The sequence below is a fragment of the Athalia rosae genome, chromosome 5, assembly GCF_917208135.1.
Source record: "Athalia rosae chromosome 5, iyAthRosa1.1, whole genome shotgun sequence".
Classification (NCBI taxonomy): domain Eukaryota; kingdom Metazoa; phylum Arthropoda; class Insecta; order Hymenoptera; family Athaliidae; genus Athalia; species Athalia rosae.
This window is the reverse complement of record NC_064030.1, coordinates 18,180,229-18,199,567: the sequence shown is the minus strand read 5'-3', so window position 1 is coordinate 18,199,567 and position 19,339 is coordinate 18,180,229. Positions and strand designations below refer to the sequence as shown.

Genomic DNA, 19,339 nt, shown 5'->3' with positions numbered 1-19,339 from the left:
TGGTTTCTTACACATTTTGAGCCCAGAAATCCGACTGTGCTCCCCAAAATGTCTTGCTTATCGAATTGATCGAGTGATAGCAAATTTCCCACTGTAATGAGCAGAGAAATTGAATTAACTCTATAGCTTTAAGCCGTGGCTTACCTAATTCGACGGATTCATGTTCTTGAGTTCGAAAATCTCAGAATAAGTTATTTTAAAACATTTGAAACATATGCTGTATTATGCTAGCAAGATTGCAGAATCGCTGAGACCCTGGTCTTTGTTTCTATTGATTTGAGAGTCAATAATGAACTCTAGTTCCTAAAGTTTTGGCTTTTCCACATATTTAGGGCTCAAAAACGATGGTAATACTCATCCTCCGTTTGAATAAATTGACTGCTGTACTCTACTGCTTTGAGAAGTCAGAAAATTGTAATATCTTGATAGCTCTCAGTCGTTGTTCAATTATCTAACCAGATTCCAGTTTCCAAGATCAAAATAAATACAACTACTGCTCTGTCATCATTATTTATTATTGTCCCCTCGTCTCCTGAAACTTTCTCAAGTTTTATCTAATTTTTAATGAATGAGTGGACTTTCTTCATGTCCTGTGAGATTTTGACGCCCTGCAGCTAGAGTAACACGACCTTAGACTTGTTTCCAGATGTTGACCGAATATTTTCCATTTCTTCCTGCATTTCCTGATTTTTTTTCGATTTTTAGTCAATTTTTTGATTGATCCGTCAATGACTGCATCTCCCGGCCTTCCTGGAGGTTCCCTGTGATCCAGAACCGAAGGTACGTCATCCTACATTAATTCCTGATTTTTTTCTGATTTTTCTGATTTTTTGCGAATTTTTCCTATTTTTTCCGATATATTAAATTATGTTTGAATTTTAGCGCCGCTGGTCACGTGGCCGCACTCGCCGATACAGCTAGCGCCATGTGGCGGATTTTTCGTGAACTACCGAAGCGTCTAGCCTCGTGACGGGCCCCACTCGTTTCTCGACCACGTGGTCGGGTTGCAGGTGGCGCCATCTTTTTTTAGTTCGCCGGTAATCCGAGAGATGGCGCTGGCCGCAACTCGTTTTAGTAGTTCACGAAAAATCCGCCACATGGCGCTAGCTGTATCGGCGAGTGCGACCACGTGACCAGCGGCGCTAAAATTCAAACATAATTTAAAAAATCGGAAAAAATGGAAAAAATTCGCAAAAAATCAGAAAAATCAGAAATAAATCCAGGATGACGTCCCATCGTCTCTGGATCACAGGACACCTCCAGGAAGGCCAGGAGATAGGGTAATTGGCGGATCAATTGAAAAATTGACTGAAAATCGAAAAGAAATCAGGAAAGGAAGGCAAAGATAGAAAATATCCGGTCAACATCTGGAAACGAGTCTAAGGTCGTGCTACTCTAGCTACATGGCGTCAAAACTTACTGATCCAAGAACTCACTGATCAAAAACCTCGTGACACACCTTTGACATTTCATCGGAGCATATCCTCTGAATCGAAGTCGAATACAACCCTAACGTTGACGAATACTAATCATGACATGTCATTATAATTACTCCTTCATTCAGGTAATTGCCTTCTTGGTCTCAAAATCGAAGACAGTCAGAGGATCAGAGGCTGAAGTCTTCAGACATTTGCAAGTTTTGGGGCTGGATAATGGAACCAAGCAACATCGAAGCTACATGTCAGTTTTATTTGAATATCGATACAGCGTCTCAATGAAAAATGCAGGTTTGTTGGTATCTGGCTCCTCCAGCATCTGGAAATCTCTGAACATTGGAATGTTCTATATTTGTTTCATCAGAATCGGTATGCAGAATTTCCCAGGTAATTGATGACACTGTTTGTTGGCAGCCAAGGTGATTAAATATCCCATGAGGAAATTGGAAGAACAGGAGAGAACTGATGACAGTTCGCAATGGGTTGGATCAATTATAATACCTCCTAGTTTCATCAGTCCAGTAAGAAAACGTATTTCTAATGACACAATTGCTAAAAACTCACTAATTAAAAACTCGTGACACACCTTTGACATTTCATCGGAGCATAGCCTCTAAATCACAGTCGAATACAACCCTGACGTTTACGAATACTAATGGATGACATGTCATTGTGAATATTCCTTTATTCAGGTAATTGCATTCTTGGTCTCAAAATCGAAGACAGTCAGAGGATCAGAGGCGACAGTCTTCAGGCATGTGCAATCTTTGGGATGGACAATAGATTCAAGCAACAGCGAAACTACCTGTCAGTTTTATTTCAATATGGATGCAGCGTCACAATGAAAAATGCAGATTTGTTGATTTCTGGCTCTTGCAGCATCCAGAAATTCAGAACCATTAGAATGTCTGATATTTGTTTCAGAGGAATCGGTATACAGAATTTCCCAGGTGATTGATGACACTGTTTGTTGGCAGCTAAGGTGATTAAATATCCCATGAGAAAATTGGAAGAATAGAAGAGTATTGACGACAGTTCGCAATGGGTTGGATCAATTATAATACCTTCTAGTTTCATCAGTCCAGTGAAAAACCGTATTGCTATCGACACAATTGCTAAAAACTAACTAATTAAAAACTCGTGACACACCTTTGACATTTCATCGGAGCCTAGCCTCTAAATCGAAGTCGAACACAACCCTGACGTTTACGAATACTAATGATGACATGTAATTGTAAATATTCCTTTATTCAGGTAATTACATTCTTGGTCTCGAAATCGAAGACAGTCAGAGGATCAGAGGCGACAGTGTTCAGGCATGTGCAATTTATGGGATGGGCAATAGATTCAAGCAACAGCGAAACTACTTGTCAAATTTATCTGAATATGGATGCAACGTCTGGTTGGAAAATGCAGGTTTGTTGGCTTCTGGCTCCTCCAGCATGTGGAAATCTATAAACATTGGAATATTCATACTTGTTTCAGGAACAAATGCTGTTCTTTGACAGAACTTTGCACGCTATGGCCATTTTGTCGCATTTCCGAGCGAAAAAATGGAGATCTCTCGACGAGTATCAGGAATTACTCGGTCGAGTCGACACGCTCGTGTTTCTGAGGCCGTAATATAGGTATCGTCATGTATTTTGAGTTTGAGAATCCACAGCTGCTACTTAATTTGATTTATCCAACGACCTGTCGATTAATAAGCTAATTCTTTGTTGCAGAACGTAGAATTATCAAGATATTTCGATGGTTCCGAGTCGTGTCTTGATTGAGTCGACGGATTTGAGTCGCTGCAAACAAACTACGTGAAAATAAGATTGCTGCAGACATTTGGGAAGCGAAGAATACAGCTCCTTCGGGTCGAGAAAGCACGATTGATATTCTGCGCTTTGGTTTCTTACACATTTTGAGCCCAGAAATCCGACTGTGCTCGCCAAAATGTCTTGCTTATCGAATTGATCGAGTGATAGCAAATTTCCCACTGTAATGAGCAGAGAAATTGAATTAACTCTGTAGCTATAAGTCGTGGCTTACTTAATTCGACCGATTCATGTTCTTAAGTTCGGAAAACTCAGAATAAGTTATTTTAAAACATTTGAAACATATGCTGTATCATGCTAGCAAGATTGCAGAATCGCTGAGACCCTGGTCTTTGTTTCTATTGATTTGAGAGTCAATAATGAACTCTAGTTCCTAAAGTTTTGGCTTTTCCACATATTTAGGGCTCAAAAACGATGGTAATACTCATCCTCTGTTTGAATTAATTGACTGCTGTACTCTACTGCTTTGAGAAGTCAAAAAATTGTAATATCTTGATAGCTCTCAGTCGTTGTTCAATTATCTAACCAGATTCTAGTTTCCAAGATCAAAATAAATACAACTACGGCTCTGTCATCATTATTTATTATTGTCCCCTCTTCTCCCGAAACTTTTTCAAGTTTTATCTAACTTTTAATGAATGAGTGGACTTTCTTTATGTCCGTTGAGATTTTGACGCCCTGCAGCTAGAGTAACACGACCTTAGACTTGTTTCCAGATGTTGACCGAATATTTTCTATTTCTTCCTGCATTTCCTGATTTTTTTTGATTTTTAGTCGATTTTTTGATTGATCCGTCAATGACTGCATCTCCCGGCCTTCCTGGAGGTTCCCTGTGATCCAGAACCGAAGGTACGTCATCCTACATTGATTCCTGATTTTTTTTCTGATTTTTCTGATTTTTTGCGAATTTTTCCCATTTTTTCCGATATATTAAATTATGTTTGAATTTTAGCGCCGCTGGTCACGTGGCCGCACTCGCCGATACAGCTAGCGCCATGTGGCGGATTTTTCGTGAACTACTAAAACGAGTTGCGGCCAGCGCCATCTCTCGGATTATCGGCGAACTAAAAAAAGATGGCGCCACCTGCAACCCGACCACGTGGTAGAGAAACGAGTAGGGCCCGTCACGAGGCTAGACGCTCCGGTAGTTCACGAAAAATCCGCCACATGGCGCTAGCTGTATCGGCGAGTGCGGCCACGTGACCAGCGGCGCTAAAATTCAAACATAATTTAATATATCGGAAAAAATAGGAAAAATTCGCAAAAAATCAGAAAAATCAGAAAAAAATCAGGAATTAATGTAGGATGACGTACCTTCGGTTCTGGATCACAGGGAACCTCCAGGAAGGCCGGGAGATGCAGTCATTGACGGATCAATCAAAAAATTGACTAAAAATCGAAAAAAAATCAGGAAATGCAGGAAGAAATGGAAAATATTCGGTCAACATCTGGAAACAAGTCTAAGGTCGTGTTACTCTAGCTGCAGGGCGTCAAAATCTCACAGGACATGAAGAAAGTCCACTCATTCATTAAAAATTAGATAAAACTTGAGAAAGTTTCAGGAGACGAGGGGACAATAATAAATAATGATGACAGAGCAGTAGTTGTATTTATTTTGATCTTGGAAACTGGAATCTGGTTAGATAATTGAACAACGACTGAGAGCTATCAAGATATTACAATTTTCTGACTTCTCAAAGCAGTAGAGTACAGCAGTCAATTTATTCAAACGGAGGATGAGTATTACCATCGTTTTTGAGCCCTAAATATGTGGAAAAGCCAAAACTTTAGGAACTAGAGTTCATTATTGACTCTCAAATCAATAGAAACAAAGACCAGGGTCTCAGCGATTCTGCAATCTTGCTAGCATAATACAGCATATGTTTCAAATGTTTTAAAATAACTTATTCTGAGATTTTCGAACTCAAGAACATGAATCCGTCGAATTAGGTAAGCCACGACTTAAAGCTATAGAGTTAATTCAATTTCTCTGCTCATTACAGTGGGAAATTTGCTATCACTCGATCAATTCGATAAGCAAGACATTTTGGGGAGCACAGTCGGATTTCTGGGCTCAAAATGTGTAAGAAACCAAAGCGCAGAATATCAATCGTGCTTTCTCGACCCGAAGGAGCTGTATTCTTCGCTTCCCAAATGTCTGCAGCAATCTTATTTTCACGTAGTTTGTTTGCAGCGACTCAAATCCGTCGACTCAATCAAGACACGACTCGGAACCATCGAAATATCTTGATAATTCTACGTTCTGCAACAAAGAATTAGCTTATTAATCGACAGGTCGTTGGATAAATCAAATTAAGTAGCAGCTGTGGATTCTCAAACTCAAAATACATGACGATACCTATATTACGGCCTCAGAAACACGAGCGTGTCGACTCGACCGAGTAATTCCTGATACTCGTCGAGAGATCTCCATTTTTTCGCTCGGAAATGCGACAAAATGGCCATAGCGTGCAAAGTTCTGTCAAAGAACAGCATTTGTTCCTGAAACAAGTATGAATATTCCAATGTTTATAGATTTCCACATGCTGGAGGAGCCAGAAGCCAACAAACCTGCATTTTCCAACCAGACGTCGCGTCCATATTCAGATAAATTTGACAAGTAGTTTCGCTGTTGCTTGAATCTATTGCCCATCCCATAAATTGCACATGCCTGAACACTGTCGCCTCTGATCCTCTGACTGTCTTCGATTTCGAGACCAAGAATGTAATTACCTGAATAAGGGAATATTTACAATTACATGTCATCATTAGTATTCGTAAACGTCAGGGTTGTGTTCGACTTCGATTTAGAGGCTAGGCTCCGATGAAATGTCAAAGGTGTGTCACGAGTTTTTAATTAGTTAGTTTTTAGCAATTGTGTCGATAGCAATACGGTTTTTCACTGGACTGATGAAACTAGAAGGTATTATAATTGATCCAACCCATTGCGAACTGTCGTCAATACTCTCCTATTCTTCCAATTTCCTCATGGGATATTTAATCACCTTAGCTGCCAACAAACAGTGTCATCAATCACCGGGGAAATTCTGTACACCGATTCTTCTGAAACAAATATCAGACATTCTAATGGTTATGAATTTCTGGATGCTGCAAGAGCCAGAAATCAACAAATCTGCATTTTTCATTGTGACGCTGCATCCATATTGAAATAAAACTGACAGGTAGTTTCGCTGTTGCTTGAATCTATTGTCCATCCCAAAGATTGCACATGCCTGAAGACTGTCGCCTCTGATCCTCTGACTGTCTTCGATTTTGAGACCAAGAATGCAATTACCTGAATAAAGGAATATTCACAATGACATGTCATCCATTAGTATTCGTAAACGTCAGGGTTGTATTCGACTGTGATTTAGAGGCTATGCTCCGATGAAATGTCAAAGGTGTGTCACGAGTTTTTAATTAGTGAGTTTTTAGCAATTGTGTCATTAGAAATACGTTTTCTTACTGGACTGATGAAACTAGGAGGTATTATAATTGATCCAACCCATTGCGAACTGTCATCAGTTCTCTCCTGTTCTTCCAATTTCCTCATGGGATATTTAATCACCTTGGCTGCCAACAAACAGTGTCATCAATTACCTGGGAAATTCTGCATACCGATTCTGATGAAACAAATATAGAACATTCCAATGTTCAGAGATTTCCAGATGCTGGAGGAGCCAGAAACCAACAAACCTGCATTTTTCATTGAGACGCTGTATCGATATTCAAATAAAACTGACATGTAGCTTCGATGTTGCTTGGTTCCATTATCCAGCCCCAAAACTTGCAAATGTCTGAAGACTTCAGCCTCTGATCCTCTGACTGTCTTCGATTTTGAGACCAAGAAGGCAATTACCTGAATGAAGGAGTAATTATAATGACATGTCATGATTAGTATTCGTCAACGTCAGGGTTGTATTCGACTTCGATTCAGAGGATATGCTCCGATGAAATGTCAAAGGTGTGTCACGAGGTTTTTGATCAGTGAGTTCTTGGATCAGTAAGTTTTGACGCCATGTAGCTAGAGTAGCACGACCTTAGACTCGTTTCCAGATGTTGACCGGATATTTTCTATCTTTGCCTTCCTTTCCTGATTTCTTTTCGATTTTCAGTCAATTTTTCAATTGATCCGCCAATTACCCTATCTCCTGGCCTTCCTGGAGGTGTCCTGTGATCCAGAGACGATGGGACGTCATCCTGGATTTATTTCTGATTTTTCTGATTTTTTGCGAATTTTTCCAATTTTTTCCGATTTTTTAAATTATGTTTGAATTTTAGCGCCGCTGGTCACGTGGTCGCACTCGCCGATACAGCTAGCGCCATGTGGCGGATTTTTCATGAACTACTAAAACGAGTTGCGGCCAGCGCCATCTCTCGGATTATCGGTGAACTAAAAAAAGATGGCGCCACCTGCAACCCGACCACGTGGTCGAGAAACGAGTGGGGCCCGTCACGAGGCTAGACGCTTTAGTAGTTCACGAAAAATCCGCCACATGGCGCTAGCTGTATCGGCGAGTGCGGCCAGCGCCATCTCTCGGATTATCGGCGAACTAAAAAAAGATGGCGCCACCTGCAACCCGACCACGTGGTCGAGAAACGAGTGGGGCCCGTCACGAGGCTAGACGCTTTTGTAGTTCACGAAAAATCCGCCACATGGCGCTAGCTGTATCGGCGAGTTTTTAGTTCACTCAAAATCCGCCCATGGCGCTGGTGCGGTCACGTGACCAGATCACGTGACGTCACAATGGCGGAAAAATTCAAACATAATTCAATATATTGGAAAAAATCGGAAAAATTCGCAAAATTCAGAAAGTATTCGGAAATGAATCCAGGATGACGTACGTACGTACATCTTAGTACAGACGTGTCCATGAACATTCAGACGCTTTCGATTTAATAGATCAAATCAAGTAAAAAGTTATTGTATGCTTTTAACTAGATCGTAGACAATATTGCAGATTATCAACCGACGTCGAATGGGGTTGATAAAAATTATTCAGATAAACATTTGATACAGAAATCTCCAAATATTCGAAAATTCTCTCATTCCTTGATTTTAGATTCTGAAATTCGAATAAAAATTGTACATATCATTCAACCGTAGACTGACGATTGGTACTAATTATCAGTCAACGATTCAACAGAAAGCACTATTGAAACCAAATACATTACAAAAAATTGGTCGATTTCTGAACATCCTCTCAACTTTCAATGGCTACTAAAAAAAAAACCCTGATTAGGATTCACTCCTGGTAAAGGTCTCTTCGGTGCCAGATGAAGTCCGGAAAATTGCGTCAAGCACCAAAAATGCTCATTTCATCCTTAGTTTTGTTTGTGCTTTCTTAAAAGCTAGAATAATTGAGGATCAAGAGCGATTAATAGAAGATTTTTGTTTTTCAATTTCTTTATTTTTCATTTCAAGGTGACGAGCTAACTTCACAGGCATGGAAATCCTGCTTGCCGGAATATTTTTGTCTCAGGAGCTCCACTTGCTCATCTAAAATCTTAGTAAACAACGGCGATGGTTTTCCAATTTTATGCCCAGCAGGTAATAGCATTATAATTGTATCTGGAATATAACCATACATGGTCTTATCCAAACCCAACTGTGCCCTCAAGTCACGTGATGTATTTGGCATGTATGGACCCAACAACGCTGATATAAGACAAGCTAGATTGCAGCAGACACCAATGACGGTACCAGCCTTATTCCTAAAGGTAACATAAATATCACACTTGAGTCACCTGTGAAATTAATCTCAAATACTACAGTCAAGTTTCAATATGCATACTCAAAACTACTAGCAATGCATGGGAATCAGAAAAGAAAGACTAACTCACTTGTCATCGTCAGTGCCTTTCATCTTGACCCAGGGTGCTTGCGACTGCATGTATTGATTTCCATGCTTAGATATAGCTAGGATGTGTCTCAAAGCATCTCTCAATTTCGCTTTCTCCATTGCCGCCACATACGATGTGAGTTCACGTTGTGCAAGAGCAAGAACAATTAGGTCGTCTTTTTGAAGGTCCATTGGCGGGATTTTGGAGCCAAAGTTTTTCTCCGCAAACATGAGTGATCTAAGATTTTATTGTCATTGCTTAGAGTTCACTTGTGAATTCGAAAAGAGTGAAAACAACGGAAAATTTGGTCATAATTCATAAGTCGACTTGCCTGTTTATGAAATTGCCAAGGTTGCTGAGTAATTCGCTATTATTTTTAGTCGCCAAGTCTACCCAGTTAAAATTTGAGTCTTGACTCTCAGGTCTGACGTAAGCGAGATAGAATCGCCAGACATCTGCTGGTATGCCAGTGTCTCTGGCATCCGTTCCAAACACACCAATACCTCGTGATTTTGAGAATTTAGTATTCTCGTAATTTAAGTATTCTGTAAATTGATGTTTTTTTTTTTCATTACATCTCAATTGCAAAATCTTCAATTAGGATTTTGATCTTTACTTGCCAATTGCCATAATATGTTTCACAAGCGTGTGTCCTTGGTCCGCGGCAAGTAGTGAGGCAGGAAACATGACTGCATGAAAAGGAACGTTGTCTTTAGCCATGAACTGGTAGAGATCCACTGGGATGTCCTTTGGCAGCCACCACTGCTCGTACTCTTTGGTGTATCGTTTTGTAATACTTATGTAACCGAGTGGTGCATCGAACCATACGTAAAATACCTTATTCCGGTAATTGTCGAGGGGGACTGGAATACCCCATTTCAAATCTCTAGTTATGCAACGTGGTTTTAGACCATCCCGTAGCCAAGGTTTTGCAACCACTCTTGCTGTTGGCGACCATTCGCTTTCGACATTTTCAGCCCACTTTTTTAACGTCGGCTCTATCTAAACCAGGTTTGGAAGTATTCCAAAGAAGTTGAACATTAGTTTTGTGAAATTTATAAAATGACATCTTCAACAATTTCATCACATTGGTACTCCCGCAAAGTAAGAAATCCACTTACCTTAGGTAAGTCGAGGAAAAATTGGGTCGACGGTTTGATTATTGGAGAATTATTGCACATCTTGCATCGAGGATTTATCAGTTCAGTTGCATTGACTAGATGACCACAACCGTCGCACTGGTCTCCTCGGGCATCTTCGTACTTGCAGCCTGGACAAATTCCCTCAACAAATCTATCGGCTAAAAACCTATCGCATGTTTGGCAAAGCAATTGATCTACACTTTCGGCATTTATAAATCCCTTATGTTTTAGCCTGAGGAAGAGATCCTGTACAATTCTGGAAAAATAAATTTTCAAGCTATTTGATAATCCAAGTGAAAATAAGGAACACTTAAACACAACTGACAGTTTAGAGACATTATTTTCATTCGAAATGATGGGAGCACTTACTCTGTTTGTTCTAGTGTAGTGGTTCGACCAAAGTAATCAAACCCTATGCTGAACCACCGGTAAATATCATTATGAATACTGAAAAACTTGTCACATATTTGTTGCGGTGTCATATTCTCTTCAATCGCTTTAGCTTCCGTTGCCGTACCATATTCATCTGTGCCGCTATCCAAGAAAATATATAAAATTTGAAAACATATTTTTTTACGCATAAACGATCAACCTTGAAAACTATTTGATAAACATGAAAGATTGGAAACAAGTTGTAACGTTATCAGACGAATACCGTGTGGATAATCACCTAATATAAAGGGTATTGTAACTTCTCTGGCGGCAATATCTGAAACAGAAGAGATGTGTTAAAATCACCGGCAAAAATGAGTCTCTATCAATTGATGATTGAGGTCACAAACCTTGCAAAAATATCTGCCGACAAAACGCAACCAATAATATTTCCAAGATGCGGTACGTTGTTGACGTACGGTAGAGCTGAAGTTATAAGAATATTCCGCTCTCCTTTCTTTGGAAGTCTAGAGTCAACGAATGGGTGAATTAAAACTATTAAAAGTATAAAAAATCTGACACTGGTAATTAGATTCTCTGCGTATAACTTACACAGGATATGCAGGGTCTTTGAGGGAAGGATAATTCTTCACTGTCCAACATTCAGTAACAAATTTTAGTTCTTCTTCACTAACTAGTATGATCTCTTTTTCCTTAACAGAGTTGACCTGGAATGTAATTTCCATGTGATGCTACATTGGATAATTATATGGGCAGGAATGAATTCGAATTAATAGAAGCAAGATCGAGGCGCTGTGGACAAGAGATGAAATTTGACCGTTGCAAACGTTGTCAGGTAAGACAGTGTAACTTGGAGGATATTTGATACTTACAATGACATCGTTTGGTGATGCTTTATGAGAAGCTCCACCCGTGTAGGAATTGAGCGGAAACCAAGAAGCAGCTTGGATATCAGCAATAGCTCTCAGTCCCCTTACGATCTTAAATTCTTTCAATGACTCCTGTTGAAAACGTGGTAGATTTCATGAATCTGGTATATCACAATGAGGGTAATTATTGTTAACCGAGCAACACTTGAAACATCCAAATTGCCAAGTGAACCTTTGTGCAATTCGATATTCCAAGACCATAGCCTTCACCTGCACTGTTGGAAGACATTCGATATTGTTCGACCATCCTTCAACCAGAGGGAATTCTTTAATTATCTCTACGTTAACTTCAGTTGCAGCGATAGTTGACCACAAAGAGACCCAAATCGAAAAGTCAGCAACTGATGGATAATTTTTTGCCTAAAATGAGAAATGAGAAAATTCTAAACCACTGAACTTGCTGTAAGATGAAGTTTTGTGAAATGGAAACAAGTCGACAAGGTGAAAGAAAGAATAAAGGGTACAAAAGTATACGGAAGTAACAGCTGGCTTTACTTCTATACAATACCATATTCCATTACATTTGAAATACCAAATATATTTACTTCCATCTAGTAATACCAGTAAGTGCCGAATAGTAATGATTAGAGAATTGGTAAATTTATTGATAAAATGGGATACCTCAATTAAATACTTTTTGTTTTGTAATGACGTATTAAGCTGTTTGAGCAAAGACCATATGCGAGGCTTATGCGACATATCCAGTTTTCCTGAACCACCGTAAGAGACCAGTGCAGGCTAAAAAATGAAAGAAAAATCTTCAAATAGACATTATGACATTGGGTAGAATGTTGGTTTTGAAATGGCTATTTGTGACTTGAAATTTTCCTCTACCTGCAGTTGTGAAATGTCCCATTCAAGCCATTTGTTTATCAAAATACTTGAAGAGTCTTCTGTTGGAACTAGAAACTGCAGAGCTGCACTAGTGCCAAATAAATTTGTTCCAGATGGTATTTGCAACAATGGTAATCGACCTAATGCCACGTCTGCTGGAAAAATATTTGTTGTGGATCAATAAAATAAATGTATAGATAAAAGCCAAATCGAGTCATGATCTCGCCAAATTCAAGAAATAAAAATAAACTGAAAACCGTTCCTCATTCCAATGATCATGAAACTAAGTTCTCAGATTCTTCAAGGTAGCGTAGAAACAAACTGGAATCATTTCATCATTTGAAAAAAAGCAAAGAACAAAAAATTGAAACAACGTCGTAACCTTTTTGTTGAATAAGAAAAACTCATAGGCTGTGACATATAACTAATCTTGGTTTTTCGGTTAAGGTCTAGTTGGAGAGGTTCAAAGAGAAGTACAAACCTTGTGGTGGAATGGTCTTTATTTCGACACTTTGCCGAGCTAATTTTGCGGCAATTATCAGCTTCAGTACGTTCGGGTTATTTTTGTTGGTAGATACAAACATTTTTACAATCATTTATCAATTACTCCTAACAAGTATTTCAATATGTGACCGGACAAGCATGGAATGTTGTCGTCGATCGCGAGAAGTTGTTGCGGTCGAAAACGCATATCCACTCAACCTGTCGCAACAGTCGCATCAACGTTGTTGTAGATATCAAGATAAAACAGAAAATTGATAGAAACCACATATACAAACAGAGGATGGAACAGGGAAACCAATTATCCCTCCGCCCGAGGCTAGATTTTTAAGCAGGAGTCCAATATTTAAAATTTCTGATTTTTCGTCGGCTTTTTTGAATAATTTTGGTGATTTTTGACGTAAACTTGATGTTCCTGAGATGCGTTTGGGACCGCGACATCAGTTGACAACGATCTTGTATAACCGTGCTGCCGTGAAATAGATCACAGCAGCGGGGTATAAATCATGCCAGTGCCGTACGGAGTAGTGTGAATGAAAATGTTCTCACACTTCGATTGTATGCGTTCGTATAGTAATTGACATTCATCATGGATTATTAAACTGATTTTTCTAAAGTTTTGGAGAGCAGATAACAACCGTTGAAAACATGGCCAAGGACGAGGGTGACGATCTTTTGCCAGACAAGGACGCGGCAAAGGGATTCTACGCGAAATACGAACCCAAAGAAATTTTGGGAAGGTTAGCATTATTTCTTTTATCATGTACAGTCGTAGAAAATGTCACTATCGTTATTGTTAAGATTGCCTCTATAAATTCTCATGCCGTCAACAATAGGCAACCCGATTAGTAAGCTGATATCACTACGACATTATATAATTCAAATTTCTATACTCTTAACTCTTTTTGACTTGTTGACAAGTCTCTGGTTCGTTGCAACTCGAAAATGTCATACATACCATATCGCTATAAGTATACCTTTGCAAATAGTCCGTCACAACGAACACTATTTTTAAATCTGTTAATGTGACTCAGTATAGCCATTGTAATGATGCCTCCAAGCAATTTGGGCAGTTTTCATGCCTCAAGCAAAATTGGAACGATATTTCATATCTTATTATTTAATTTTTCATTCGAGCTGTGTTTGAATTTTTTGGAATTGTTTGTTGGTTTACACAGGCTATTTCTGTTCAACAGTTTCTCATAATCTCATAGTTTGTTCATCAACTATAAAGTCTATTCCTTCACCTATGTTTTCATTCAAATTATTTAAGCGTTTGTCATATTGGCAGAATCTCGACTGGTATTCATTAGATACCAGTTCCAAGATATCGATGTAAAATAAAACAAACACCGTTGTTGGCGTATTTTTAAACAAGATAACCACATGAGGGTTTTTTTTTTCATTTTTTTCAAACGCACTCAATGCATTATTCGTGATATTTCTATTTTTACATTTACTTTGCATTACTAAACTCACTGATCTTTGTAACAAACAGCTTTGCAAATTTTTAGTGAAATTCCTATTTGCCCCGATAACTATGTGGCAGAATAGCTATGTGACTACTTGTCTTTGAATTTAATCAGGGGGATTTCATCTACCGTAAGGAGGTGCATAGAAAAAGAAACTGGAATACAGTATGCTGCCAAAATTATTGACATTAGCAACGAGCCTCACGATGGTGCAGAGGGACATACGATGAAAGATGCAACTATCCAAGAGGTACACATCCTTCGCAAGGTGGCAGGTCATTCATATATAAGTAAGTTTCATGCTTCCCCCAATCAAAGCCAACGTATGGATGACGTTTCCTGGAAAGTTATCGAACAAAGTCGATGCACTACAATTTGACTAATTGTAAGATTTTGCAAAGACAGGAGTCCCGATCCAATCCTGATCCAAAATCAATCCACTGAAAGGCTTAAGCTGATACAAAAGCACAATAATGTTTTACTTTTCTGTCTCCAGTTGAACTACACGATGTTTTTGAATCAAATACGTTCATTTTTCTGATCTTTGAGCTCTGCAAAAATGGAGAACTCTTTGATTACTTGACATCGGTTGTTACACTTTCTGAAAAAAAAACAAGGTACATTATGAGGCAGGTGCTAGAGGGTGTACAGCACATCCACAATCAGGGCATAGTGCACAGGGATTTAAAACCCGAGAACATTTTACTCGACGATAACTTGAATGTTAAGATAACCGACTTTGGATTTGCAAGGAGCTTGAACCCTGGAGAAAAACTATATGGTTTGTTTTGATGTATTCATGTTACATATATTCACATTATGATTGCTCGCATGATACTGAAACCCTAGATGTTGGACTCAGACTCTCTGTATTGTTGTCATAATATCTATCACACTGTTCACAGATCTGTGCGGTACGCCAGGATACCTTGCTCCAGAAGTTTTGAAATGCAACATGTTCGAAAATGCCGAGGGTTACGAGTACGAAGTCGACATGTCAGTCTATTACTATATCTACTATTAAGATACAAAAAAATTACAAACATAGAGGAATGATCTGAATCATTCCTGCAGTATCATTGACATTGTGGTTATTTTGTGTTACAGTTGGGCTTGCGGAGTAATCATGTTCACATTGCTTGTTGGTTGCCCACCATTTTGGCATAGAAAGCAGATGATCATGCTCAGGAATATCATGGAAGGGAAATACTCATTTACATCTCCTGAATGGGCTGATATAACAGGCAAGTTATGGCTGTAATGTAAAATCACATCAGACACAAAAGTGTTTAACAATTGAAGGAATAAATTAGCAGTTCGATGAATACTAATCCTTGCACATTCGCGCTCATTGTTTGGTAAAATAAGTTGAAAAATCAGTAGAATTCGTACTCATACTGTTCAGTTTTTAGAGACAAACTTTCCACGCAATTAAATGGTTGATGAAATGGTACTTGTGAATTTGAAGTTTGATAACTTTTCAATTCATAACTTACCATCTTCACTTTGATAATTTTGTAGAAGCTCCAAAAGATCTGATACGAAAGCTGCTTGTTGTGGATCCAAAGAAAAGGATTTCCATCAAAGGAGCATTGGAGCACTCGTTCTTCCAAACAGTGGTAAGTGTTTGCACAAACAAACAAATATTTATTCACAGACTTATTAGAATTCTCTAGAATCTCATGATTATTCTGGTCAGATAGGTACTTTTTGTCTATCTCGCTATTCAATGTTTATAGTTTTACTATGATATCTTTTTACACGATTCTGCGTATGTGCCTATCTTACTATGTTTTCACTTATGAATGACAGCGACATGAAGTCTACACAAAAAAATGGGAAATCTTAATGTACAAATTCGCATGGTATTTGTGAGAAAAAACAATCTTCACATATCTTGTACATACATATTCGATTGTCATCTGGCCAACTTCTGATATCTTACCACACCGTTATTGCACAGCACATTCATAAATATATCTATTTATTTATTTCTGCATTTTGCGCTGCTTAATAGTAACTTATTTTGCAATTAGTAATTCTGTAACAACACTTCTTTCACTGTTAAACCAATTAGCATTGGCACAGGTTTACCTAGATACGCTGGTAAAAAGACAAATGAAAATGCAAAATAGTAAAAAAAGCAACTGCAATATTGAAGACATCTCTTGAAATATCTACCAACCTAATCCGTCTTGTAAAAATTAAATGTTCGCCGTACTATTCTGACAAAAATTTCGATTACGATACAGTATGGTCTAAAGTTGACAAGCTCTTGCTATTACAGTTATGGGATCAAGACATCGCACCTTTAAAACGGTCTCTATCCTCTAATTCCCGACGTCTTAGTCGGATATCCCAGTTAGCTGTGGTAAATTTTTTTATATTTATTCTATTATAGTGCATTAAATATGACAAATTCGTTATCATTCCAGCATAACTTCACTAATTGTAAGGTGTATTTAAAATATTAGTATCTTTATTTGGAGTTGATGCGGTCAACATAATTGGTTGAAAAACTGTGCTATCCCAATCCCCACACGTGTTTTCAGTACAATGCTTTCGGTACAGACTGATGAGTCATCATTTGCGCTATACACCTTTTTTACATATGTTTAACCTATGCTTACATGTAATCCTTCGATTGTTAGATGCTTCTGTCTTACATATCTACAGCATGCCGTGTAGTTACAAAAAAAAAAAAAAGACTCTGATCAATTAGTATCGTGCTTTGTAAATGAAGCCTTCAACATTAGGCTTGCACTCGAACAATAGATTGATACATCGCTCGATACACGCAAGGTCTGATGGATCCTCATCCGCATCCAATAAATAACTTTTGGATCGGATATTAATTTTATGTTTGTGCATGGTTATGTGTTTTCTAAGTTGTGGGTAAGTTGATACTATGTGTACCCAGTGATATTAATTCCACTAACTTTTCGACAAAGGTTTAACTGGACTAATCATTCAACATACATATAATAGACTATCTGAAAAAATGGTCCAGATGTACCGGTGTCACGATAGGAAGGGAGAATTACTAATCGATAGAGATGGTGGAGGACAGATGATATTTAAGACTGACTTTACATTTCATCATTATACAGGAATTGAAGGCAAAATCGTTCAACGCGCGGAAGCGTTTTCAACTAGCTATAATATGTGTCAGAGCTGTAATTCGCATCAAAAGATTACATACCACTCCTGAGACGTTGTCTGCAAATGTAGCACGTACCGATCCTTACAGGATTAAACTTTTGCGAAAGGTATGGTTTCGAGAGTTCTATTTTATCCTTGGATCTTCCATACGATGTATGAATATTTTTGTACTCAGCGGCGTGGAGTACAATACCAGTTTTGAAAATCACTACTAAGATAAGTTTTGAACAATTTGACCATCAAAATTTTTTACAGGTTATCGACGGTTGTGCGTTCAGAGTTTACGGTCATTGGGTAAAGAAAGGTGAGGGCCAGAACAGAGCAGCGCTTTTTGAAAATACACCAAAGACCGAATTAAAACATCTCTACGTGACGAACCTGAGCAGATAGCCGCCACTTGCATTGATCAATGCTTAGTTCAATTTTTCTAATTAATAAACCCAATGAAGCGTTGTCATAATATCAATCTGTTACTCAACTTAACACCGATATCTAGTAATCCAAAATTTAGTGCAACTTGATTCAGGTACGATTCGAGTAAGCTCTGACTTCTCTGATCCCAAATCACGAGAGAGCTGCTGACATTTAGTTTGATAACTGTAAAAATTCAATTAAACCGCTTTTTTACGATATAGATTTAGAACATTGCGATTGCCGACTTGTGTTAGAACAATGGATTCGACGTGACAAATATTTTCGAGTATCCAGCTTACGATCCTCATGTAGATATCACCAGTTCTGGCGCTGGAAACAAATTTCGTCCCATTGAAAACGACGGTATCAACATTGAGGATATTTTATCGTTCTATTTGCAATTTACCATTCATTTTCAAAACTTAAATTTCGTGTTACTAGCTCGGTCTGGAACGTATGCAAGTTCACCGTACGAGTAAAGCTGGTTGCCATAAAGTTTCTAATACTCGCTGATATGGTATAAATGATTATTTATTTTCTCACCAAAGCACAATGTCGAAACATGTGAAGTATTAGTTTGTAACAATAATGAAATTTCCTCAATGTTAAATGAGGAATGAATCTATCCAATGTAGATTATGAAAACAAAATCTAGTCAGATTCTATCTGTAATTCACGAATTTTTCTCTGATCTTTTGGGAGGAATTCCCGGTGCTCTAAGTTAGTTAATATCCGAATATAACTGTTGCAATCTTTCGCATAATTTTCTTACCGTATAAAAACTCTGTCGCAGTTATCTTACGACTAGAAGGGAGCAGTTGCGTGCCAACGTTCTAGTGGTACCCTGTAAGAGTAGTTTCATAATACGGATCCATATCGAGAATTGAACAATTTCTTGGCAGGTAACAACACCGTTGAATCTAGTAAAACCTACCGATAACGTTTCTAGTGATATAAACCTATACAAGCGAATACCTATTTATGATTGAATCCTATGTAGGCATGTATAGTTTACCGACTGGTAAATTTCTTTAGTGACAAAAGTTTACCACAATTCTTTTAGCCTGTTGTTATTTATTTATAAAAGGTATACGAATACAGTATCGACTAGAGTTGTAGATCGATATTCTTTCACTTGTGTCGATAGATATAATATATTTTTTCAGACAAAATTTTCCTATACGTACACGTCAATCTGTTGAATGTTGTATAAATTACGTAGCGATAAGATTCAGTACACCATAAGCAATATACGTCAGTGTTTTAAACACAAGTGACTCGTCTTGGATCATTTTAAGCTCCCCGAATGCTCCCGACACTTCCAAAGTCAATACTTATGTCCGATTGAATTTTTAGATTTCAGATGTGACTAATTTGCAAAGACGTTGG

General features: G+C 38.2%; 2 protein-coding genes across 4 annotated transcripts; one reads left to right on the top strand and one right to left on the bottom strand.

Annotated features, from left to right (window-relative positions):
• Positions 1-8,648: 8,648 nt before the first annotated feature.
• On the bottom strand, positions 8,649-13,144 carry LOC105686927 (methionine--tRNA ligase, cytoplasmic). Of its 2 annotated transcripts, none has more exons than XM_012402202.3 (14): positions 12,883-13,144; positions 12,402-12,556; positions 12,189-12,305; positions 11,778-11,927; positions 11,511-11,639; positions 11,230-11,345; positions 11,028-11,144; positions 10,916-10,954; positions 10,615-10,779; positions 10,225-10,501; positions 9,724-10,105; positions 9,435-9,648; positions 9,104-9,340; positions 8,649-8,974 (listed from the first exon to the last, which is right to left on the bottom strand). In XM_012402202.3, exons 1-14 carry the CDS (start codon positions 12,995-12,997, stop codon positions 8,680-8,682), a joined length of 2,508 nt encoding a protein of 835 aa, XP_012257625.2. In that variant the 5' UTR covers positions 12,998-13,144; the 3' UTR covers positions 8,649-8,679. The 2 variants fall into 2 exon arrangements, with proteins under 2 accessions (XP_012257625.2, XP_020708517.2); XM_020852858.2 differs by having other exon boundaries at positions 12,402-12,553.
• Positions 13,145-13,362: 218 nt separating this feature from the next.
• On the top strand, positions 13,363-19,223 carry LOC105686934 (phosphorylase b kinase gamma catalytic chain, skeletal muscle/heart isoform). 2 transcript variants are annotated; one of them, XM_012402210.2, is made up of 9 exons: positions 13,363-13,642; positions 14,489-14,664; positions 14,871-15,155; positions 15,280-15,370; positions 15,482-15,618; positions 15,896-15,993; positions 16,662-16,745; positions 17,485-17,643; positions 17,792-19,223. In XM_012402210.2, the coding sequence occupies exons 1-9, from the start codon at positions 13,551-13,553 to the stop codon at positions 17,924-17,926; spliced, it is 1,257 nt and encodes a 418-aa protein (XP_012257633.1). In that variant the 5' UTR covers positions 13,363-13,550; the 3' UTR covers positions 17,927-19,223. The 2 variants fall into 2 exon arrangements, with proteins under 2 accessions (XP_012257633.1, XP_012257634.1); XM_012402211.2 differs by lacking the exon at positions 16,662-16,745.
• The last annotated feature ends 116 nt before the right edge of the window (positions 19,224-19,339 follow it).

Bases quoted from the DNA above. Each gene is read 5' to 3' on its own strand.
- LOC105686927 (XM_012402202.3), bottom strand. From the start codon at position 12,997: ATGATTGTAAAAATGTTTGTATCTACCAACAAAAATAACCCGAACGTA. The intron at 12,557-12,882 runs GTTTGTACTTCT...ATATTTTTCCAG, and splicing joins AAAGACCATTCCACCACAAG to CAGACGTGGCATTAGGTCGA. The intron at 10,502-10,614 runs GTAAGTGCTCCC...TTATTTTTCCAG, and splicing joins ACTACACTAGAACAAACAGA to AATTGTACAGGATCTCTTCC.
- LOC105686934 (XM_012402210.2), top strand. From the start codon at position 13,551: ATGGCCAAGGACGAGGGTGACGATCTTTTGCCAGACAAGGACGCGGCA. The intron at 14,665-14,870 runs GTAAGTTTCATG...TTCTGTCTCCAG, and splicing joins GGCAGGTCATTCATATATAA to TTGAACTACACGATGTTTTT. The intron at 15,994-16,661 runs GTAAGTGTTTGC...TTGCTATTACAG, and splicing joins ACTCGTTCTTCCAAACAGTG to TTATGGGATCAAGACATCGC.